General features: G+C 41.3%; 1 protein-coding gene across 3 annotated transcripts in view; it reads left to right on the forward strand.

Moving 5' to 3' along the window:
- The window catches only part of LOC137625564 (SET and MYND domain-containing protein 4-like), a 52,867-nt gene that overhangs the window by 21,899 nt on the left and 4,629 nt on the right, over window positions 1–26,339 (forward strand). For all 3 annotated transcript variants that reach the window (XM_068356487.1, XM_068356483.1, XM_068356478.1), the window contains exons 4-5: window positions 4,676–4,797; window positions 6,106–6,227. In XM_068356487.1, the coding sequence (XP_068212588.1) occupies window positions 4,676–4,797; window positions 6,106–6,227 (244 nt within the window). The remainder of the gene's footprint in view (window positions 1–4,675; window positions 4,798–6,105; window positions 6,228–26,339) is intronic.

The raw sequence follows: 26,339 nt of genomic DNA on the forward strand, positions 1-26,339 counted from the left end.
ATGAGCTGAGGGACCTGAGTCACCGTCAAAACGGATCCTTCTTACTCCGTGGGTGGTTGAACCACTTCTTATTTAGGGCCTTCTGGCAGTAGGTCCTGTCCGGTGTCAGTGGACACCTTTGACATCCGATCTTGGTGGATGTCCAAGCTTTGCAGTGCCTGTTGATATCCGTGTCCACTGTCCGTTGGATAGAGGGACGCTGGACCTGTGCCTGAGGCACAAACGTATTCGATTGCACCTCAGGGAACAGTAGGCACTACAAAGATTTGTTAGGTAGGTAAGGTCCCGGAGAGTTCTTCTGGAAGTCTTATACTCACCTTTGGTGGGTTTCCCTTGATGTACGCTAGTACCACGGAGGTCCTATCGTATACGATAGAAATGTTCATTAGGAAGAGGAAATATTACATGTGTAAAGCTCATCTTCACTAGTATAATTTTGCCTAACTAGCTAGAGCTTCTTTATAGCTAATTATTGGGAACGTCATACTACTAACTAAATAAAGCATTTATGGCGTACGACAGCGGTCTTAAAGTGGCCGCCTCCGGGGATGGCAGTGCTCCGCTTAACACACCTAAATTATGTTAATTTAGCTGCGAGAAGGCAGCCAAAAATTATACACAGGAAAGATTAGATACTCAACTTTCCAAAGGATGAAGATGCTGGAGATTGCATGGTAATATTCCTTAAAAACAGTAACAACACCGAGAGCAAGTGGGAGAAACACTGTGCTTAAGTGGCTATTTCTAAAGGAAATAGTTACGCCATAGTAGTACTGGGAGGGGATCCACCGGGTAACCTTGATAACAGCTCCCCTTCAATTTCGCCACTCTTCCCCCTTAGAGCGGAATATCTATTCGGGGTGAAGATTGCCATGTGTCCTATCAAGAAATACGTCCCCTGATATTATGCGATATCCTTAAAAATTATATCACGGATACTCGCGTCAGGAGTTAGAATTCTGGAAACCTGTGGTTAATTCTCTGATTAAGGATACTCGAGCCAGGAGTTAGAATTCTGGAAACCTGTGGTTAATTCTCTGGGAATATCACTGTCACTGTAGCCAAATATCCCTTAGAAAGCTGCCTAAAGGAACCTTCCATTAGGACGACATGGCTGAGCCCCCCCTTCCCCCACCCCCCAAAAAAAAAATATATATATATACAGTATATATATATATATATATATATATATATATATATATATATATATATATATATATATATATATATATATTTAGTTATATATAGTTATATATGAAACGGATTTTGAGCGAAGCGAAAAATCTATTTTGGGGTGAGATAGCCATGTCGTCCTGATGGAAGGTTCCTATTGGTAGCTTTCTAAGGAATATTTGGCTAGTGATATTCCCAGAGAATTAACCTATAACCTTTAGGTCTCCAGAATTCTAACTCCTGGCATGAATATCCTTAAAATTTCTCTTAAGGATATCGCAAAATATCAGGGGAAGTATATCTTGATATGACACATAGCAATCTTCACCCCGAATAGCATTTTCGTTTCGAGGGTGAAAGTGGCAAATATAGAAGGGGAGCCGTTATCAAGGTTACCCTTCCTCCCATACTACGAGTATCTAGATGGCGCTGTATCCAAGATGGCGCTTATTCCTTGTAGCATTGAGCATGGTGCTACAGATATAGTAATTTCAGGAGGGATCCTGCCAAGGCCTTTTCTAAGAAAAGGAGGGTGGGTCCATCAGGACGACATGGCTATCTCACTCAAAAATAGATTTTTCGCTTCGCTCAAAATACGTTTTTTGGGCTCAAGCCATGTCGTCCAGATGGAAGTTTACCAGAGAATTACTAAAAAGTACTGTATCTGTGGATTTTTATAGGTGCCTCAACCTTGGAACAAATTTTCCTATGGTCATCCAGACCATTGAGACATGACGTTACCGTTATACGTCATTACTACTAATCATAGACAATGTTAGTGCTTCCTGCCCCCTGCAGGGAAGAGTCATACTAGACAGTAGGAAAGGGGTCTCAAGGTTTGCATATAATGTATGAATGAACACAGCATCAACTATATATACAAGAGTCTCACGATTTGTATAGTGTTGGAATATAACATCAACTAGATATACAAGAGTCTCACTGTTTCTATATTTGTGCTGAAACATAGCATCAGATAGATATACAAGTCTCACAGTTTGTATAATGTATCGGAACATAGCATCATTAGATATTGTTTGTATCTCGTGTGTGGAGCAAAAGTATCAGCTATATATATTGTCCAGACATACAATATTATGCAGTTTTTCTTAGGTTCGAAAAACTCTGGCTTATACTTTATTTTATCAATTGTAGGGCGAAATAAGATGCTATTACACATTGATATACAATTGTTAACAATAAATGACCAACATAAAGTAATATATGTTAATATGTGTAATGAAAAATATACCCAGTCAACATAATACAGAAAAAAACTTTGTTTCCACCTGAAAGGGAAAAATTGATTAGTGCCTCACTTGAATTTGAAAATTTAATAAAATTTTCTAGTATAGTTTTCTGTAATGTTTGATATTATCAACACTGTGTAAAGTACACACGGCACGGGTGTTATCCGTATATTTCTCCACCTGAAATAATTTGAACAGTCTTTAACTCACTTAACAAGTATTGCACTGGAATGTGTCAACACCTTTACCCAAAAATTGAGACTCCCAATCAATTCACTGTTCATCGCAGTACTAGACGACAGGTTTTAGCACACTACCTGCTGCCACCACAAAATGCTTCAGCTCATGCACCTGTTTTGCATAATCTTTATAAAAAACTCTGGATGACTTCCATCCAGTGTATGAGTGAAGACACTCAAAGTTCATATACTGAAAAAAGTTCAGTGATGAAGCAATTTTCCTTGGATCATGACCTGCGGGTGTACTGTCAGGATCCGCTCTGCGAATAAAGTAGGTGAGCTTCGCCCTCAGTTGTTTTAGGGATAAGTTTGATCCTGAAGTTTCTCCTTAAAGAGCTGTCCTCCCCTGAAGTCTGAAGTTCTTCGAAGATAGAACTTTAGACATTCCACTGGACGCAGCGAGACATCTTCCTTCAGAGGGCAGATTCTCCAGGGACCCCATCTCTTAGTGGGTCCCCTTCAATTTTGCCACTCTTCCCCCTCAAAGTGAAAATGCTATTCGGATAGAAGATTGCCATGTGTCGTATCAAGATATACGTCCTGATATTATGCAATATCCTTAAGAAAAATTTTAAGTATACTTGCGCCAGGAGTTAGAATTCTGGAGACCTATAGTCAATTCTCTGGGAGTATCACTGTAGCCAAATATCCCTTTGAAAGCTGTCTACAGGAAGCTTCCATCAGGACGACATGGCTTGAGCCCCCAAATTTTTTTTTAACTAAAGTGCTATTTAAATCTTCCCTAATTCCTTTGAATTCTTTTGGAAAGAATAAAAATTTTCCCTATCTCTGCAATTGGCAGCTACACTGGCTCAGTCAATAAATCCAGAAATGATTCAATATCTGAACTAACTATGAAAGATGTAAAATCATCTACACCATTCAATTATGAGGATACGATTCCAGAATCTAATTCATAACTATAAAGAGGAATTTCCTTCATTTCTCTCTTTTTTAAAGTAAGGGAAATGCCAGAACAGTTGTAAACCTGATTTTTCATGTTGTTCCCTGACAATAGTTAACCAAAACTTCTTTTGTTTGAATTAAGATATGCTTGGGGAAAGTGATACATCATGGATAGATACCTATAGTATGTGATATCCCATGAGATAATGAAACACCACCTGTTGCTGTAACACTTTAAACACCCTAATTTTTCCATGATTAAGAACTCTTAACACTAATCTCTTCTTTTATCTACCGTACTTCCATGAACTTGTCCTCAGGAACTTATGGAGCTGGTACTAGGCTATTCTACAGTTACTTTTCTGTTAATCAAAAGCTTAACATCAGAGGAAAGCTATAGTAAAGAGTTTGGCACAAAAGTTTTGATGACTGATTCACCTGCTCCGTTTTTTCCCAATACATTCAAAACGATAAGATCTGAACATATGAAATTAAAATGCATCGACTTGTCAGATACAGGTACATGCTAGCTGGAATGACTTCTCCGAGGAATAACATTAGTATAAACAGGCACATGCTCTGCATAGAAGACTGATCTAATGAAGGAGGAATAAACTCGTGCAAAGTATTTGGAGCCTCAAAAACTCCATATTCAGGTAGTAAAGGAGTTCTGATAAAAAACCTGTTAAAAGTCAAGTATCAACCAAATATTCTACCATACAAAATGAATGTAGCCTATCAAGGCTGGAACCAAAAAATGAATGAGAATTCAAGATGGTGGTACTGTAATTGGAAGGAATGGATTGGATTTATGAATTTGGGCTAAACAGCCCAGCCATCATATTTTCCAGCATCTCTTTCCAACTGGAACCATGGTTTTAAATGTGTAAAGGAAAAAATTCTTATTCCTATTCTTTTAATACATACCTACCATTAAAGTATGAACAGCACACAGATTTATGAAATTTTCATTGACATAATCAAAGTTATATTAAAAAATAATTATAAAAAATTTCCTGTTCATTGTTGAAAGTGGTAATTTCCTGAGCAAATCTAACTTTACAGTATTTAACTCATTCGTGATTATGTCATTTGTTCCATCAACAGGAGATATACTGATGGTGGAGAAGCCTTACTGCACAATGATGAACCCCGACTTTTTGCCTTCACATTGCTACAACTGCTATCAGAGAGCTTTTGTGCCTATCCCATGCAACTCTTGTGCCAAGGTTAATCACATACAATATCTTAATAGTTGCTTAAGTTTTTTCAATTAGATATAATCTTTTTTCATTTTAATCTTACTTTTTCTTTAACATTTTTTTCTGGAATTAAACGAGAACTACTGAATCAATCAAATTACCATAATGTTATTTTTATATTTCTCAGCTCTTTTGATGTCTGCATATGGTACAGTGCTAAAAAGTTAGAGCATCTGACACAGTTGTGACCATCTTCTATAATATGCATTTAATGTTGAAACTATTGTACTTAAATGTATAAAACAATATTTGCAATTTTCTAATATGGAATTTCCAAGTTTTTCTTTTTTGATTGGCAATATCTGTTGCTGAATATGTTTTATAGCACATTCTACTGTAGAATATTTTAGATTTCCATCATCACACAATAAGTAATCCACAATAATCATATACAAAAGTGTGCCTTATCAGTTGTGATGAATGTAAAGAGGTTGGTTAAAGTAAGCATATTAATCCAATGTTTGATCTAAATTTAGGTTTGAAGTTGTTCTTTCTGAATTTAGAATGATTTCACCCATCTCCTCCTCCTTATTTTGAGAGTTTAATTCATAGTATACTAAGAAACCAGTTCCTTAACAAATCAGCCATTTATAAGTTATGGCAAATAAGATTTTAACCATGTGCAGCAAACAACTTACTGAAAAAAAAGTTTTATTTTGAATAAATTGTTTCAAAGTTTTTCCAAAATCTTACAATACTTTAAAGTTTTTGTCTATTGCTTTAATCAAGAGAAAAATATCATGATTTACAACTTTATAAGCTTTAGGCTAAATAAAATATTCTTGATTTCAACATTAAACTAATCCGTTTAGCCTCATGAAACAGGGAGGGGGGATACAGAGTTCCTCATTACTCAGGTTACAGTCAAATACATCAGCCTAAAGGGTTGCCTTTTCTTTGAATATGAATGTAATTTTTTCTTGGAATCATAAAGTAATTGAATTGTGTCAATTAATATATATAAAATTGCTTACCATAATAGGATGGCCCAAATGGAATATGTGGGTGGTTAATAACTACCTGTATTTGTAAACCTCAGCATGAAGTGGTAATTAAATAAGAAAGTTAAAATAATTCAGTAACAAATTAACTATTCTATAATAGTGTACTGTACTGCACTTGCATCTATAGTGATATGTGAAGATTGTCTTTCTTTTTTGCATTTACATGTTTTAATTTAAATATTATTTTATGAATTTGCATTCAAATCTAGTTTCAAATTTAACAGTATTCATATTTTACTGAGAATAAAATGTCTCCTATCCCCTTCTTCAGGTTTGTTATTGCAGTGAAGAATGTCGGGCAGCATCCTGGGAAGGGCTTCATGCAAAGGAATGTAAAATTTTGAATCACCTCATTGAGCCAGGAATTGGCAAGATAGCTGCTCTTACATACAGGTAAGAACCTATCTTCTCTTGCACAGTATCTGTTGTTTTCTCTAATTACTAGAATACTTAAAAGCTGGATGGAAAAAAAATCTTGGTACCAACAGAACATACTTTGTGTACTACATGTAAATAAAAGATGGATTTCATTATGTATGCAAAAAAAAAAAAAAAAAAAAAAAAAAAAAAAAAAAAAAAGAAAAAAAAAAAAAAAAAGAGAAATACAGGTGCATGCAACCCGGCAGCATCAGATATCAGATTCTGAAATAGTAAGAATAAATAGGAAACCTTTTAAGAGATTGGAAACTTTGTTTAAAAGAAAATGTTTTATTGTATATGGTAAGGTGAATTCGTTTTATTGAACTTTAATATAAATTTCTGAAGTTCTCAAAGAAGTGTAGCAACTTATTCAAAGATAACCGGGGCAAGATAAATATTCCAGTGGAAAGTGTGAAAGTTTATAATCCAGAAGAGCGTAGAAATCACAAACTTCCTAGTTAAAAGAATGTCATTGTTAGTATATCTACTGATAGTTCTTTCTTCTAATTTCTCTGAATAGCACTTGCTCCATTTACTTATGATTAATTGGAACTTAACTTTTGTATGATTTCTTTAATAAATGATAAACTATCCATAAGAGAAATGCAGAAAAATTATAAAATATAATAAGGTCAGTAACAACCTTAAAAATGATATTTTGATTATAAAATAAATTTTTGAATATACTTACCCAGTGAATATATAATAGCTGACGTCTCCGGCGGCTCGACAGAAAAACACAAAAACTCGCGAGCGATCGCTATGAAGGTTGCGGGTGTGCCCACCAGCGCCAACTATCGGCCAGATACCGCATATACATGTAAACAGCTCCAGTTCTTCTCATCCCGCTGGGTCTCTACCCGGTGAATATATAAATTATATATTCACCGGGTAAGTATATTCAAAAATTTATTTTATAATCAAAATATCATTTTTAAATATTTAACTTAGCCGGTGAATATATAATAGCTGATTCACACCCATGGTGGTGGGTAGAGACCAGTATTAATACAGTTTACAGCGTATATGCTTAGAGTTTTTGACAGTTATATCATAACAAAACCCAAATATATATAGGTACATGGTAAGGAAGTTGACTTAGACGATTACTCTGCCTTGTTAGTCTGTCTTCCTCACGAAGCCCAGCCATCCTCTTAGGATGCTGAAAGACTCCCAGGAGCTGAAGTATCAAGGGCGGCAACCCATACAACAGGACCTCATCAAACCCCTAATCTGGGCGCTCTCAAGAAATGACATTTGACCACCCGCCAAATCAACCAGGATGCGAAAGGCTTCTTAGCCTTCCGTACAACCCAAAAACAAGATTAAAAACATTTCAAGAGACAGATTAAAAGGATATTGGATTTAAGGGAATGTAGTGGTAGAACCCTCACCCACTACTGCACTCGCTGCAACGAATGGACCCAGTGTGTAGCAGTCCTCATAAAGAGTCTGGACATCTTTTAAGTAAAATGACGCAAATACCGACTTGCTTCTCCAAAAGGTCGCGTCCATAATACTTCGCAGAGATCCATTTTGCTTAAAGGCCACGGAAGTTGCTATAGCTCTTACTTCGTGCGTCTTAACTTTAAGCAAGCATCGGTCTTTTTCATTCAAGTGAGAATGAGCCTCTCGGATTAAAAATCTGATAAAATATGACAAAGCATTCTTTGACATAAGTAATGATGGTTTCTTAACTGAGCACCATAAGGCCTCAGATCCACCTCGTAAGGACTTAGTACGAGCTAAGTAGAACTTAAGAGCTCTAACTGGACACAGTACTCTTTCAAGTTCGTTGCCTACGAACTCTGACAGGCAAGGTATATCAAAAGACTTAGGCCAAGGACGAGAAGGCAGTTCATTTTTGGCTAGGAAACCAAGTTGAAGTGAACATGTGGCTTTCTCTGTGGAAAAGCCGATGTTCTTACTGAAGGCATGAATTTCACTGACCCTTTTAGCCGAAGCCAAGCACACCAGGAAAAGCGTCTTGAGGGTGAGATCCTTCAGGGAGGATGAATGTAATGGCTCAAACCTGTCTGACATCAGGAACCTTAGGACCACGTCTAAGTTCCATCCAGGAGTTGCCATACGACGTTCCTTAGAGGTCTCGAAAGACTTAAGGAGATCTTGGAGATCTTTATTGTTGGAAAGATCTAAGCCTCTATGTCGAAAGACCGAAGCCAACATGCTCCTGTAGCCCTTAATAGTTGGTGCTGAGAGGGAGCGAACATTTCTCAGATGTAAAAGAAAATCTGCGATTTGGGCTACAGAGGTACTGGAAGAGGACACAGATGCTGACTTGCACCAGTCTCGAAAGACTTCCCACTTCGACTGGTATACTCTGATGGTAGAAGCTCTCCTAGCTCTCGCAATCGCACTGGCTGCCTCCTTCGAAAAGCCTCGAGCTCTTGAGAGTCTTTCGATAGTCTGAAGGCAGTCAGACGAAGCGCGGGGAGGCTTTGATGAACATTCTTTACGTGGGGCTGACGTAAGAGATCTACCCTTAGAGGAAGACTCCTTGGAATGTCTACCAGCCATTGAAGTACCTCGGTGAACCACTCTCTCGCGGGCCAGAGGGGAGCAATCAACGTCAACCTTGTCCCTTCGTGAGAGGCGAACTTCTGCAGTACCTTGTTGACTATCTTGAATGGTGGGAATGCATATAAGTCCAGGTGAGACCAGTCCAGTAGAAACGCGTCTATGTGGATCCCCTCTGGATCTGGGACTGGTGAGCAATAGATCGGTAACCTTTTGGTCAACGAGGTGGCAAAGAGGTCTATGGTGGGTTAACCCCAAGTCGCCCAAAGACTCTTGCACACGTCCTTGTGGAGGGTCCATTCCGTGGGTATCACCTGACCCCTCCGACTGAGACAGTCTGCCAAGACGTTCAAGTCCCCCTGGATGAATCTCGTCAACAGGGAGATGCCTCGATTTCTTGACCATATGAGAAGGTCCCTTGCGATCACGTACAGCGTGTGGGAGTGAGTGCCTCCTTGCTTGGAGATGTACGCCAAAGCTGTGGTGTTGTCTGAGTTGACCTCTACCACTTTGTTTCGAAGAATGCTTTCGAATTTCATCAAGGCCAAGTGGACTGCTAATAGCTCCTTGCCGTTGATGTGCATGCTCTTCTGAACTGAGGTCCACAGACCCGAGCATTCCCGACCGTCCAGGGTCGCACCCCAACCCAAATCCGACGCGTCTGAGAACAACACGTGGTTTGGGTTCTTGACTGCTAGGGACAGTCCCTCTCTCAGACTGATATTGCTGTCCCACCAGTTCAGGCATGCTTTTACTGGTTCGGAGACTGGGATTGATACCGTCTCTAAAGTCTTGCCCTTGTTCCAGTGAGAGGCTAGATGGAACTGGAGAGGCCGAAGGTGTAGTCTCCCTAGCGAGACAAACTGCTCCAGGGATGAGAGAGTCCCTACGAGACTCATCCAACTCCTGACTGAACAACGTTCTCTTTTCAGCATTAGTTGGACTTTGAGCAGGGCTTGTTCTATTCGGGTGGCAGACGGAAAAGCCCGAAAAACTGGACTGCGAATCTCCATCCCCAAATATAGAATAGTCTGGGATGGGATCAGTTGGGACTTTTCTAAGTTGACCAAAAGTCCCAACTCCTTGGCCAGACCCAACGTCCAATGTAGATCCTGCAGACAGCGATGACTGGACGATGCTCTGAGAAGCCAGTCGTCCAAGTACAGGGAGGCTCGGATTCCCGATAGATGAAGGAATTTTGCCACATTCCTCATGAGCCTCGTAAACACGAGAGGAGCAGGACTGAGGCCAAAGCACAGGGCTCGAAACTGGTACACCACATTCCTGTAAACAAACCTCAGAAACGGTTGGGAATCCGGGTGTATAGGAATGTGGAAGTACGCATCTCGTAGGTCGAGAGAGACCATCCAGTCTCCCTCTCTGACCGCTGCTAAGACGGACTTCGTGGTCTCCATCGTGAATTTTTTCGTAACAAAAACGTTGAGCGCACTGACGTCTAGCACCGGCCTCCAACCTCCTGTATGCTTTGGGACTAGGAAGAGACGGTTGTAAAACCCCGGTGATTGAAGGTCCGAGACTTTCACCACCGCTCCCTTCTCTAGCAACAGAGACACTTCTTGATTTAGGGCTTGTCTCTTTGACTCCTCTCGGTACCTGGGAGAGAGGTCTATGGGAGTTGTTACTAGAGGAGGTTTGCGTACAAACGGTATTTTGTACCCCTCTTTGAGCAACAGAACAGACTCTTGGTCTGCACCCCTCTTCTCCCAGGCCTGCCAGAAGCTGTTCAATCTGGCCCCTACCGCTGTCTGAGGCTGTGGGCAGTCAGACTCTGCCACGGGAGGACTTGGCTCCTCTCTTCTTACCTCTCTTTCCCTCGGCATGAGAGCCTCCCCTGCTGGGAGCTCTGCCACGAAAGGGCGGGATAAATCTAGACGCAGGAGTCTCGATCCTAGGTCTCACAGCAAAGGATGAAGAAGGAGCCCCTTTGCGAGCAGAGGACGCCATCAGGTCATGTGTGTCCTTCTGCACAAGCGAAGCAGCTATATCCTTAACCAGCTGTTGTGGAAACAAGGCCGCTGATAAGGGAGCAAAGAACAGTTCCGATCTCTGACAGGGAGTAACTCCTGCTGAAAGAAAAGAGCAAAGGGTTTCTCTCTTCTTCAAGACTCCCGACGTAAAGGTGGAGGCGAGCTCATTGGAGCCATCGCGGATGGCTTTGTCCATACAGGACATGATAAGTAAGGATACATCTTGGTCGGCTGACGAGATCTTCCTACTTAATGCTCCTAATGACCAGTCAAGAAAGTTAAACACTTCAAAGGCCCTGTATACGCCTTTAAGTAGATGGTCAAGGTCCGAGGAGGACCAACAAATCTTCGAGCGTCTCATGGCCAGGCGACGGGGAGAGTCTACGAGGCTTGAGAAGTCACCCTGGGCAGAGGCAGGGACTCCCAAGCCGAGAACTTCTCCCGTGTCATACCAAACTCCTCCTTGTATCCAACCAGTCGCCTAGAAGACGTAAAGCCCTCTTAGAAGAGCGAGAAAGCACTAGCTTAGTAAAGGCAGGCTTGGTAGCAGCTAAGCCTAGAGCAAACTCAGACGGAGGTGAACGAGGAGCAACAGCAACAAAGTGATCTGGAAAAAGATCCTTGAAAATCATCATGATCTTAAAATCCATCGAAGGAGGAACAGCCTTAGGTTCATCTACATCTGAAGGATTATCATCAGGATGAGGATCAGCAACGTCCTCATCTGAAGGAGCCTCGTCCGACAACTGATGAGTCTCAAGCAAGGGAGAGACCTGCCTTGGTGGCAATGCTTGACAAGCAGAGTCCACACGCACAGGAGCATCAGTAGCAGTCCAGGACGCTACGTCATGTAACTGCTTAACAGACTGACTAGCAACAACAACAGGAGCGGGAGGACGCTCGACGTCAACTCGAGACTGCCTTGACTGCCTAGACTGAGCAGTCAAAACAACTCTTGACTGCGGTGCTTGACGCTCAACGTCAAAACAAGTCAACTTCGCTGGTTGGCGAACGTCCTGAACGTCAACACGAGCATGCGGCAGTGGCTGAACGTCCACAAGCGGCTGAAAGTCAACACGGGACTGCATCGAGTGAGGCTCTACGACACGTGACTGACGTGACTTTGTAACGTCAACGTCAACAGGACGAGCAAAGGCTCGTTTGGGCGGCTGACGGCCAGGATCTCGATCAGCTAAGCGGCGAGGATCATCGTGAACCTGCTCAGCAGTATAGTCCTCCATAAGAGAGGCAAGCTTATTCTGCATGTCTTGCAGTACAACCCATTTAGGATCAACGGGAATGGGTGCGGTTCGAGACGAGGGTAACGTCTGTGACTGCAAAACATTGCCTACACTAAGACTCTCGGAGCCTGTGTTACGCTTCTGTTTAGGCGGCGAGCAGTCTTCCGATGACTGCACAGGGTCAGAGCTGTCCCAATGGCTACAACCAGGACGCTGGACCTGTCCTGAAGGGACTGACTTTCGCTTTAAGGGTCTCGAAACCTTGCTCCACGGTTTCTTACGCGAGAAGCCTTCGGATGACGAGGAGAAAATCGTCTCGCTCGTCTTATGGTAGGGGCGGTCTTGACGAGACACGCCTGAAACCATAGAGGGAACGTCTGTTCGTTGGTTAAAGCCTCTCGAACCCATAAGTCCTACGACATTACTTCTCCCTGGGGCATGGGAGCTTGCAAGAGGTCTCGGACTAGGCGAACGACATGCACGAACAGACGAACCCTCGGTCGCAACACTGATAACACTTTGCGCACTAATCACTTTCTCCCCACGATTTTCTAATGTGGCACTCTGACACTTTAACTCTTTTACATCCGCCATGAGTTGATTACGGTCCGTAGCTAACGATTCAACTCTCTCGCCCAAAGCTTGAATGGCACGTAACATATCCCGCATTGATGGTTCATGAGTGCTAGTAGAGGGTTCAGGCACAACTACTACTGGGGAAGGATTAGGTTTAGGGGCATGGGAGGAGGAAAATTCTAACGATCTAGAGGAACTTCTCCTCACCCTATCTCTCTCTAGCTTACGAGAATACTTATCAAACTCTAGCCAGTCGAATTCCGAAAGTACCACGCACTCATCACACCGATCTCCTAATTGACAGGTTTTACCCCGACAATTAGAGCACACAGTATGTGGGTCGAGAGAGGCCTTTGGAAGACGTTTGTTACAATCCCTAGCATTACATTTACGAAATTTAGGAATTGGAGAAGGGTCAGCCATTTTGAAAAGTCAAAGAAAGTCCAAAAACAATCCAAAGTCATCAACAATTAAATCTATCAAAAAAAAAGAGTTCAAGAGTTTAAATTGAAGATAAAACACCTGCACTGCGAAAGCTCAAACCAAAAAGAAGTACTTCACCAAGACTGTTGAAAAACTCCAGGTTAACAGCGAGTAATGGAATCAACTTGTCGATCAGACCGACAGAGAAGAACTGGAGCTGTTTACATGTATATGCGGTATCTGGCCGATAGTTGGCGCTGGTGGGCACACCCGCAACCTTCATAGCGATCGCTCGCGAGTTTTTGTGTTTTCTGTCGAGCCGCCGGAGACGTCAGCTATTATATATTCACCGGCTAAGTTAAATATTTAAAATGTATCAGTCATATATAAATAATTTGACTTATGTCAACCTGGTCAACACAAAAACAATTTGTGACAAGTTTGAACTTCTGAAAATTACCTGGTGTTCACCATGATGAGTCTCACAATGATGGAGGTGGGTAGACGAGAGAGAAATAATACTAAATAAAAACTATCTTAAAACCTAAATCACTTTCAAAAACTAACCTGAAAGATCTTTTCCATGGAGTCTTTATTATGGAATTTTTTTAAAACTTAGTTTTACAGTTTAAAATTAAGGCACTTTTTCATCATTCATCAGGTATTGCAGGGAAATTAATCTTGATCTTTTTTCAATACAGCAACACTCAAGAGTGAAAAAATTGAATAAATAATTACCACGAGGCTCAGTAAAGAGCTATGAATCTTTAGCTGGTCTTAAGTAAAACTAAACTAAATAATATAATAAAAATGAAAGTTACTTAAATCAGTACATCACCTGCTGCTACAGCAGGACCTAATGCCAAGAAAGCTTCATAAGAAAAGAACCCTTTTCATGTTATGTTTTGGCAAATACTGATTTGGTACACCACTAAGGTGTTTTGAATACAATTTCCCTCTTTTATTTACATGTAGTACACATATTATTTTCTGTTGATGCAAAGATATTTTGCAGCCAGCTTTCAATGATTCAGATAAGTAAAGGAAACAGAAGATACTCTGCCAGAGAAGTAGCAACACTCCTAATACTGTATTATGAACTCTCACTTTCAAGTTCTGCATAATTGAACCTAATTTGTCATGAGCATTTATCACTAAATTTTTAACCAGAATAGACAGTAACTGAGTATTCTAATTAAAGAAATAAATTAAGGATGTTTTCCATAACACAATCTGTCCTGACTGGACATAAACACTAATCCTCTGAATGCCTATTTAAGTTCTGTGTTAATGATGGAGTATGGAAATATTAAGGCAAATTCATCTTGGAATTATTCTTGGCCCTGAAACTTGGCAAAAGAGATAAGACCACCTTATCCACTGTAAAGTTTAAAAACTTAGAAAGAATTTGCAATTCACTATGTTTTGCCAATGCCAAAGAATAAAAAAAAAAGTCTTAAAAGTAAGATCCTTAAAAAATAATTTTTTCAACAGTTCACAATTGGACCTTTTTTAATATTGAAAAATATTTAAATTGCAATGAACTGATCAAACGACAAGAGATTACACAATATTTAAAGATCTGAACATATATATAATGATACAGTCTTTAAATATGAATTGTCTAATTCGATATTTATTCCTGGGCAAATATAAACTGCCAAGTCTTTTAAATGGGTTACTCCTGGTTTCATTTTCTATGACCAGACAATTTAAAAGAAAAAGGGTTCGGTTGCATCATAATTGGTTTCTTAGCAACCCCACTCCATGGCAGTGTTATTCATCGCTGTGAAGTAGGCGTCACTTTTATCTTGGTCGCCATAACATGAAGAGGTCTCCCCTCTTCTCTTCTAAGATCACAACTTATATCATCCACACTGGATTACCCTTATAGTGCTTAGTGCCTTGTGTCTTTTCTTTATTAATGTCACTAATTGTGCTTATCATTATCTGTGCTGCTAGTGTGCTTAACAGTGGCTAGTGCCTCTAGTATCATGGGATCTTGCCCCGGGCGTGATGGTCACCCTTGTGGTACCTTCATGAGTTGGATTGATGTCTATCCGCATCCTTTCTGCCCCTCATGCCATGGCAAAAGATTTTCTGTGGAATCTCCATACTGTACGAGTATTGTAGGAAGTGGCCGTCCTCCCAGTGGGAGAGATATTGTTCGTGATACAAGAAACGAGCTAAGAGAGATTGTTCTCCTTTCTCGTCTTCTTCCAGTAATGGTAAAAACACAAGCTATTTTCTGTGTTGAAAGTTATCAGCAATCCTGCTCCTTCATGTCTTCAGTCTTCTCAGGCTCCAGTTACGAAGGGTGATGGCCATACAGTAATTTATTTGTTGACGATCATAATTTTATTAATGTACTATCACCTAATATTGAAACTGTGCCTAGTGATTCTGAGTCAATGCTTGTGACAAATCCCTTGGCTACAGCGGCTGCACTTTCTGAGCTGGATTCAGTCCCAGTATCCTTGGTCGCTGATCGTTCAGAAATACATAGATTTCCCTCGCCTTCTACTAGTGTTTCAAGTGGTGAGCCCTATATGGCTGATTTTACCCAGGATGACTTTTTGCTTTTGAAACTTCCTATCAAGGCATTGAAAGTCTCCCCACGTCCCTGTAACCCCAGAGTCGTGACTGCCAATTCTCCCATACGGAGGTAAATTTTACTTCAATTCGATTTTTTAGTTTTACTAACGCGGTAGCCCTTGCATTGGTTTTATATATAAATAGGGCAATGCATCTGAAAGAATTTTTAAAAATAACAAACTTACCTCAGTAGGTTACCAAAAGTGATGATAGCAAGGTATCATCCCAACTGATTTCCAGGTAGAATAAGACAAAACTAAAGATCAAGATTTTCATTAATAATGATGTTTATGGTACAGGTAAAAAAGCTCAATTACAGTAATATGTATCAGCTTAGAAGCTTTGCACCTATCTATTATGTGATATAGTGCCCACAAACTTTTAAAGAATCCATTTTGTCCTTCTCCAGCTCGTACACACGAGCTGGACTTGCCTTGTACAGGGGGTACTCCCATGGTCCTCGGCACCGTTCTCCTCTTACGAGTTCTCTGTACTTGTCCCAGAACTCCCCATTATTATGCATTGAGATTGGTTGGACCATTTTGGCTGTGTCCTCAACCACAACTTAGGCCACACCAAATTGTTCAAAACCTTTGGCGTCTTCTCCTTCCAAGCAAACTGCTCGGAAGTCAATAGTAAATATAACACATTCACTAATACCAGATGTGTGTTTAGGCAATCAAGTCTGCATGCGTTGTTGTACCCATGCGGGATGACGTCACTAAACACGCCGCCATTTCAACGCATTATGATATTCCTCCGTGTGATGGCTAAGATACCATGGGACATGATAATGCATGTTCTGATCGTGCTACCACAACCCAAGCTCGTATATGAACGGAACCTCCTTGTGGTCGTGTTCCATCGTTAGCTTTTGCTCAAGTGTCAGATAGCTTCGGCTAACTATTCCCAACAACCTCACTCTCCTAACCAACATCCATTGGTTATAGGAATGACAAACTTGTTGCTTTACCAAACCAAACTCACACAAATACCTTGCCTAATGTTTGTATGCTTTGAATGTTACACGTTCTTCGGAACACCAACATTATTCTTCCGGCGAATCTTCTTTTCAGGTTCATGATAGGAAGAGGGTGCCAGAATCATTTTCCTTTTTTCTCGAGTGACACTCATCGTCAGCGGATGACTACACAGTAATTAAACACCGTAGACCCGCTCCTTGTAAGAGAAGCTCTAAATGGTCTGTCTCAGAGAAATCCTTCTCTTACAGGTCAAGTTCTGGAAGAGAAATGGAGTTTTCATGATAAAACAAAGTTTAATGAATACTTACCTGGCAGTTATATATATATTCAAAGCTATATATATATATAACTGCCAGGTAAGTACTATTCATAAAAATGGAGTTTTTATGATAAAACAAAGTTTTATGAATACTTACCTGCCAGGTAAGTACTATTCATAAAATTCCCTGTTATTCCCTCGCAAACTGCTAGAGGTAGAAACTCTAATGCTAGAAGTGAGCACAACTCCTCCCACTCTTTCAACACCACCTCTTCTCTCCATTCACTGAATATCGCAAGAGAAAGGAAGGACGTTCGAGGAAAAGTTCAGTCTTCCTAAGGGCCTACTAAGGTAGAACCACCAGTTATCCCAAAAGTAGAACCATATGATTGGGATATCCCTATAAATGGCTCTGGGATACCTCGTTGTGCGTGGGGCACCAGCTCAGCTGATGTAGCCCTGCAAGAGGTTCCGATGTCTGGTTCGGAAGCATCGTATTTCATCAAGATCATGAGCCCAATCCGTCACTTAGAATACCTAGATAAGCCTCCTTGGGCAAAAATTGCTATTACAGTAGGCAGGCAGTGCATAAGAAACACTATTGCCTCAATCTCAAAGTCCAAAACATAGGTTTGACGTGGGGCGCTCTAATAAGACTTAAGACATGCTGGACTTGGTTAAAACTCAAGTCTCAACCCTGGAGAACTAACTTGAAGCAATCAGATCTTATAAGTTGCCTCAGCACTTTTGCACCATCGTAGATTTTATGTTCACTCTGGAGCCTATCCGAGCCCACTCCCTATTGGTATAAAAGTTGTCAAACTGGTACCAAATGTACCTAGTACCAAATTACCAAGCTTTCCCTCCATCTTCTCAGGTCCCGAGATGCAGAATATGGAGCTATGTCTGCCATATAGGCCTGTTCTTGGCTGGACCACTGGTCAGGAGCAGTATCACGCTTTGCTGTGACAGAGAGTCTGTGGGATGAGAGCACATTGAAAAAATTTGAAGACCTATTGAAGTCAAGAGGAAAAGCTCTGTACTGTAGTTCCTACTTCATAAAGGGGGAGGAGTAAATGGTTTGAACAGGACAATGTTGATTGGCGAGAGCCAATAATTGTCAGTGAACAGGATCTCTCTCAGAGACCTCGACCCCTGCTAATCTTCAGGTGTAAAGTATCCCCTGGGGTAGACGTTGGTTGCCGTTTACCTCTTCTCCTCTTCTGTGGATTGATCAGGATAATCCCCAATCTTTCCCACTCAGGATCAAGGCCAGTGTTGGAGCCCTTAGAGTCCACGTACCGTTGGTATCTGGATGACCGTTTTTGGGGAGAAGGGAGGTGAGGAGCAGGAGGAGGAGGAGCCTGCCTTCTGGTAGAGCTACTCTGTCTCGGGTCTGAGGATGGACTGCCCTCCTCAGAGGACTCTGATGTCTCAAGAGGAATACAAGGGGTATCTGCAGGGGGTACGACAGGTGGTATTGGGGCTGGTCCTGAAACAGCTTGCTGCACTGCTTTACCTAGCTCTAGGAACCAAGATGTATCCTTTATAAGCTAAGGAGCACCCACTGAGGCGCTGTGGGAGGGCGTGTGCTTACGCTCCCTTCGCTGCTGAAGCATAACACAATGGGGAGTGTGCACCTGTGAATGCTCTTGTGCTGTCGAAGCATAGCACGTGGTAGCGCATGCTGGAATCTTGCTATGAATTCACGAGCATGCAACGCAAATCTTCATCAGCAAGAGGAGCTCGCCTGTCCACCTTGCTAATGATCAGTGATAGGGTGCAAAACACTACAAAAGACTCCCTCGATCTGGGGCACCCCAGGAAGCTCCACCTCAACCTGAGGGGTCCCCGGGAAGTTCGCCCTCAACCTGGGGGTCCCAAGGAAGCTTCACCTCAATCTGGGTCATGCCAGGAAGCTCCCCCTCGACCTGGTGCGCCCCCGAAAACTTTACTTTGACCTGGGGTGCCTCAGAAAACTTTACCTTGACCTGGGGCAGCCCAGGAAACTTTCCCTCGATCTGGGGCACCCCAGGAAGCTTCTGATCAACCTGGGAAACCCCAGGAAGCTTCCCCTCGACTTGGGGCAATTCTAGAATTTTGCAACAAAGAAAATAAAATAAAATCAGATATATTAGTTTACAATGTAAATGGTAAAGCAGTATATATTCTTTCCAACTGTTAACAGTGTGAGGTAAAGCACAATCAATTTTATGTACTCTCTCGCACCTATCCGAGCCCACTCCAATTGATGACGATGTTGCTAACCTGGTACCAAGTGTGCCTTGCAATAAATTACCTAACCTTTTCCATTTTTTCCAGATGTTGGAAAGTAACCTTGCACGCTCCTACAAGAGGAGGCATGCGCTCCTATGGTGTTAAGCAAGGCTGAGCTGAAATACCAGCAGTCCTCCAGCCTGCTGAACAAGCTCACTCTGAGGGAGCATAATGTAAACTGAGAGCTGAGAATCCTAACCGAAGCCAGCTTTTGGGTTCACCTCAAGAGGATCCCCCGACTGGTAAACCCGAAGGGTACTAGTCTGTAACTGCTCTCGCCCGTACGCTGAACCAGTAGAAAGGTCAACCGCGCAGAGTCAGCAGGGAGGGAATGAGATGCCGGAGTAAGAAGTCGTGACTTCTTCACATTCAAGGAAGATCCCCATGGAGAAAAGTCCCTTTTGGACTTCTTCTTCCATCGCCTACCGAACCGCACCCACTGGAAGGATGGTCACCGCTGACATTCATTACAAAGAGACTCCTGTGTCTCGTTCCCTCCCCGTTGACTCTGCTCAGCCGGTCTCCTTCAGAGGACGATCAAATAAGAGTGGTGGCCAATTGACCCCTGGACACCCCTTAGGTTCAGAGGACTCTGTCGCTTTCCTTAGTGAAGCGGTGCCCCCCTTGTCACTAGTGATGTCTTATTACATCGACGTTGAGCGTCAGCTTTGGCCATCCTTATGGATTTAGGGTTCCCCTCTAAGGAACGGCTTTTGGAGGTTCTACAGCTAGGGACACAGTGGGAGTGCACACCTGCCTCTCCAGGATTTGACTACAGTCTTCCTCCCATGTAACCACTATTGTTAAGATGAAATAAGCCCCATCGATAATACTGGTGGCCTTCTTCCTCTTCTGGATACAAATTCAAAAGGGGGGATGTTCACAGACGAAAGGCCATGTGGGTCAGTTTGAAGAAGGAGAGGTTGTTCACCGCTCCTCGCCAAACAGCAGAAAAAAAAAGCAAGGTTCTAAGCCTACCTGATCATGAGGTGCCATGTCGGGATTAGATGGGATTAACTTGTCTCTAGAAGTAGAGGTCTTGTAGGTGTCTTTACAGAATACAGTACAAGGAGTAATCTTGTGGCTCCGCGTGAATATATCTAAGAATAAAACCTAACTGATTAGCATGTACAATAATTAATTTGATAAAAAAAAAAACTGGCACAAGCAGTGTGGGTACTAAGGCGCCATATCAAGCATACAAGACGAGCTTGCCCACATAACAATCAGCTACTTGTCAGCATGGACAGGGTCAAAAGGAAGGTTACGATAAACAATTTCATCTTGGATCACGCACATCATTGACTGTGTCCTCACTCCTCCTTTCACTTATCAAGAGTGACGATCCAGAGCACACGACATCAGGGGCATAAGCACGTCCCTGGCATTCAAAAGGAACTTCTCTGTGTCACAGGTGCTACAAGTGGGCATGTGGAAGCGTCAGACAACCTTCACCGCCCACTACCTGCAAGATGGGACACGTAGGTCCCAAGACACATTCTCTCTAGGCCCCGTGGTGGCTTCTCAGCAAGTGGTTTAGCTTCCTTTGCTCCTTACAGAACAATTATCATTCGGTCGAAGGCAAAGGATACGGTTTTAGTCTGGGGTGAATGTAAAGGAATGATTGGCCTTTTTCTTTTCTACATCTTTCCCTCTCTTGGGGCACAGTATCATTGGCACTGCTAGCCAGCTCCTATTGACTGCAGGTAAGCTCAATTCTTTGCAAGCTGCCTGAATACTTCATGGTTCCCTCGTTAATACACCCTCCGTCATATCCCCAATCTCCTTGGGAGGGGGACTTGGGGGATTTAGGTGTCAGCGTGTATAATGTTAAACTTAAGATTATACAGAAACCTAGATATATTCAGAGTGGTCCCTCACTCACTGACTATTACTATATAGGCTGTCGACCTCTCTGGTATTACAGTAAACCATCATCTATCACTGATAATTAGTTCTGGCCACTCGCGCGATAGGTGAAAACCTGTGAAGTAGCAACGCCCTATTTTATTATTTACGTATATTTTAAACCTTTATAAACTTCCCCCTTATCAATATATATAGTATTATTAATCACTAAGCTACATCCATAATTAGAATGCGGAATGCTATAAGCTTATGGGCTCCAAAAGGGAAAAATAGCCTAGTGAGGAAAGGAAATAAATAAACTATAGGAGAAGTAATGAACAATACAATAAAACATTTAAAGATCAATAATAACATTAGAATAAATCTTTCATATATAAAATAATAAAACATCCAAAAAAAAAAAACAAGAGGAAGAGAAATAAGATAAAATAGTGTGCCTGAGTGTACTTTCAAGAAAGAGAACTCTACCTCAAGACAGTGGAAGACCATGGAACAGAGGCTATGGCACTACCCAAGACTAGAAAACAAAGGTTTGATTTTGGAGTGACCTCCTCCTAGAAGAGCTGCTTACCATAGCTAAAGTCTCTTCTACCCTTACCAAGAGGAAAGTAGCCACTGAACAATTAGTGCCCCTTGAGTGAAGAAGAATTTTTTGGGGAATCTCAGTGTTGTCAGGTGTATGCAGACGGAGGAGATGTGTAAAGAATAGGCCAGACTATTCGGTGTATGTGTAGGCAATGGAAAAATGCTCCGTAACCAGAGAGAGGACCCAAGGAAGCCCCAGTGATAGTATCTCAATGGGTGGGTGGTATCCTGGCCAACCTACAGCTCATTGCCACACTGAAATTAAAACTGAAAGCACCCAACAGAAAGGCAGATGGAATATATAGGTTTGATACAACTAAACTTTTAGAAAAAGAGAACAGAGAAACATTTGCAATTGAATGTAGAAATCGATTGTAGTCTTACAGAATTTAAGAGACGAAGAGCAGACAATTAATGAAGAATGGTGTGATATTAAGAACATATATCAGTCAGTTGGGGGTGAAGTCTTGGGACACGTTACAAGGGAAAAGCCATGGATACCAAATGCTTGGGATACTATTAAAAGGAGAAAAAACCGAAATTGATTGTTGAAAGTTTTCGAGGAAGTGATGAAAATTACCAGGTAGATCATGCTAAGTATTCCAGTATTGGTAGTGAGGTCAAAAGAAAAGCTCGGAATAACTGGAGAGAATATTTACACAGTAAAGCGGATGAAGCTGACAAATCTATGAATTCAGGAAGTGGCTATGGTGTAAGAATTGCTGATAGAATTATTAATGAAATCTCTATGGGGGCAAAGAAGAAGCATATACCAATCAAAAAGAGAGATGGATCTTTTATAACAACAGAACATGAAGAAAGACAACGTTGAGATTATGAATAGGAGATAATTTGATTGATGTACCTGAAGCTGATGAAGACCTTAATGGGCCCATGAATGAATTTAGTGTGTTTGAAGTTGAAGCTATGTATCCTCAAAACACTCATGAGATGGAAAGCACCTGGATATGATGGAATAACCTCCGAGATGATACTGGCTGAAAATGAAGTGACTACCAGAGTACTTATAAGATTATTTTGTAGAATTTGGCATGAAGAGGCCAAACCTGATCAATGGGTGTTAGGAATGTTGGTGAAAATAGCAAGAAAAGGATACCTGACTGATTGCAATAAATTCAGAGGCATAACACTTACGTCAGGTATGAATACATATACTGTAGTATGCTTATTCTAAAGAGATTGGAGAGATTGATGAAAAGCTGAGAGATGAACAAGCAGGATTTCAAAAAGGTAGAAGTTGCACTGACCAAATTTTCATTTTGAGACATGTTGTAGGGTAATGCGTAGAATATAGAAATCCACTTTTGATGGCATTTGTGGACTATGAAAAAGCCTTTGATATTGTGCACTGGCCAATTTTATGAAGAGTCCTGCGTTAAGGAATTCCTCTTGAATATGTAAATTTGATTAAGTCTGTTCATGAGCATAGGAAGTGCAAAGTTACTGTTAATGGATTCGTATCAAATGAATTTCCAGTGAACAGCGGAGTACTCTAAGGGAATATGTCATCTATGTTGTTTATCCTCCTCATGAATTTTGTAATACGTAAAACAATCGGAGATGGTGGAGAAGGACTGGACTGGATTGGTGACAGGAATTTAGCAGACCTAGAGTATGCTGATGATGCTGTCCTTGTTAGCAGAACACCACAGGATTTGCAATGCTTGCTTATTAGAATGCATGAAATATCATACGAGGTTAGGCTGAAGATAAATAGAAGAAAGACAGAGATGATGAGAATGGAGTAGGCAGTGGAAGATGAAATATCATTGGAAGGAGAAAGGATTAATGAGGTAGAATCATTTAAGTATTTAGGAACTATGATCTGCAATACAGGGTCTTTAAAATTAGAGTTGAGTGAAAGATTGAAAACAGTATATCAGACAATGGCTGGGTTAAGTAAAATTTGGAAATCAAATCACCTGAAATTACATATAAAAATCCGACTATATATGAGTTCAGTGAGATTGGTATTATTGTATGGCCATGAGTCATGGTATGACAATGAAACAATCTCCAATAGATTTAGTAGATTTGAGAACAAAGCCCTCAGAAAAATATTGGGAGTTAAATGGCAGGACAGGATTAGAAATGAAACTATAAGAGATTACTGTACTCGAGTGCAATAGTGGATGAGAACATGTTGAGGGGTAGATGGAGATGGTTTGGGCATGCTCTTTGCACTCCCAAAGAGTGATTAGTTCACCAAACGTTCAGCTGGTCTCCACAAGGCACTGGAAGAGTTGGAAGACACAGATCTACAGGGCTGAGGACTACGAAGCGCAAAGTAGATGATGAATGGAGAAGTATTGAATTAAAAGCTCAAGATAGAGACGATTGGCGAAATCTAACCAAGGCCCTTTGCGTCCGTATGATGACGATGACAGTGTATACAGTACAGTAAACAGTGTAAAAGCAGTTAAACTTTATTAAAAGTTATTTAATCATAAAAGTCTGAATTTTACATTCTCTCTCTCTCTCTCTTAAAGTATGAGGTTCTACTCACCATTGAAGATATTTCTGCCTGGCTTGAATAATGACTATGTGCAGTAAAAATTACAATGAAGGTGATGATGCTGTTTACTGTGAACAAATAAGAGCTTTAATCACAATCCATCCTTACTACCATCTTATAGCGGGAAAGTACCCACTCTCTTCACTGCTCTCTTGAAAATAATCAATGAAGTCTTCTTGATACTTTTTAATGTTGTAATGGCGTCCTGCCACAGCAAAACTGCCTTCTTTTAGCATGTCGAAAAGTTTCACCTCAACTATGGTCAGCCTCTTCCTTTGCTTCTTAGGCTCCCTACCAGGAGCCTTAGAAGGAGAGAGGTGTTTGGGCAGCATCATAAGGCTTGAAACAAAAATAAAATCCCATTATAACTTTACTAAATTCAGGAATACAAGTTACAGTAACACACAGTAAATACAACTGATGTGCATTCATAAGATGCTACAGGACGAGATGCTGCGAGGTGATGGTATGCTCCATGGCCAATCAGCTCCCAGGATACAAATCTCCATACTCTTATTGGTTGACTCCGGCCTGTCAGCCAATTGCGTGCCTTGTAAGATCTCAATTGAGTACAGACAAGTCGGGAAGTTGCGACTCGCTGTTTCTACTGGAATTTACACTTCCTCAGATCTCGCGGGTTTGTGCGATTTAGCAGAAAATCTGTGAAATCAAAAAACATATATATTTAAAAACCCGCAATGCACTGAGGCTATGATATAGAGGGGATACTGTATAAGACTAGCAGGTTCACGAGGCGTTACGATCTCCATCCAAAGTTTCCTTAAGTTTAGGTGTGGCAATCCTGGGGCAAGTTTTCAGCCAGATGATCGGACTTCCACCCACCTATGGGTGAGCCTCTTATATAAAGAATGAGGTTTGTATTTCATGTCAGAACAAATGACAAATTTGGAAATAATTTGTATTTTTCCTAACAATACAAACATGTAGTTCTTTACAAATACTTGTTCTGCCATAAACTTCCACCCAGTAGGTCCTGTATGCAATCAAAAGCGGTTGAACTAGTGAGTGCAAGGGCAATGGCTGGAGTGTCACCCACTAACCCCCCTCCTGCACTTCTGCCGGGAGGTTAGCTCCCCCCTCGCTCAAAGTTTTTAAGGCCTGAACACCAGCTTGTGCTGAATCTATCACCTACGTAAAGAAATACAAGTTTGTATAGTTATGAAAAATACAAACTATTTCCAAATTTATCCTATTTCTTAGATCTAGGGATAAACATTGACATAACCGAACTTTCAAAGGCAAGCACTACGAAAATCATGGGAGCTTCATTGAAATAATAATATGCTGTTATATTTATTTAAACAAACAGCATGCATTCAAGGCTGGCTCGGAACAAAGAACCACACATACATATATTCTTAATTTCCATGCTTTTTTGTTCAAAGTCATGAAGTAAATACCTAAAGGTTACCCAGAAAAGTGATACATTTCAATATGAAATTTCTGCATACAAAATCTTCATGCTGCAAAATGAGATGCAAAGATTTTTCCGACTCATATTGCGAAAAATGTTCCATGCTATGAAACGAGATACGGTACAAGATTCACCCGACTGCCGAGACTAATTTTAAAATTCGTGCGCCGCCAGCCGTACACGCATCACCATCCTACCGCGCTCCCATTGGTTATCTTCTTACTTTGATGCCAGTTACCACCATAGGATATTTTTCTCCTTTTGGTCGGCATCCATCCCATCATACATTTACGTATCGGAGTCCCTAGCTCATTTAGTTTTGGCGGCACAATTGCTAACAATGAATTTGTGTTTGTGATTTTGCTTTCGTACTTTTAGTTCTGAACTTTATTGTGTTGTGTTATTCAATTCGTACGTTATTAGCTAAGGGTCCCAAGAAAGTTGCTGATGTGCAGGGAAAGACGAGGATGTTTCTATGGAGACAAAGCTTGAGATAATCAAGAAGTATGAGGCTGGCATGTTGTTAAGTGTGATTGCTTAAGAATATGGCCGAAATCTGTCTATGATAGGAACCATCCTTAAACAGAAGGAAGCTATCAAAGCAGCAACACCTTCTAAGGGCGTGACTTTTTCTCCAGCAAGAGTAGTAGCCATGTAAATAATGAGATGGAGAGACTGCTGCTTATTTGGATTAAGGACAAGGAAATCACTGGAGACACGATCACAGAGACGATAATCTGCCAGAAGGCCAGCGCCATTTTCGTTGATCTTGTGCGTGCT

This window comes from Palaemon carinicauda, chromosome 2, assembly GCF_036898095.1.
Source record: "Palaemon carinicauda isolate YSFRI2023 chromosome 2, ASM3689809v2, whole genome shotgun sequence".
Lineage (NCBI taxonomy): Eukaryota > Metazoa > Arthropoda > Malacostraca > Decapoda > Palaemonidae > Palaemon > Palaemon carinicauda.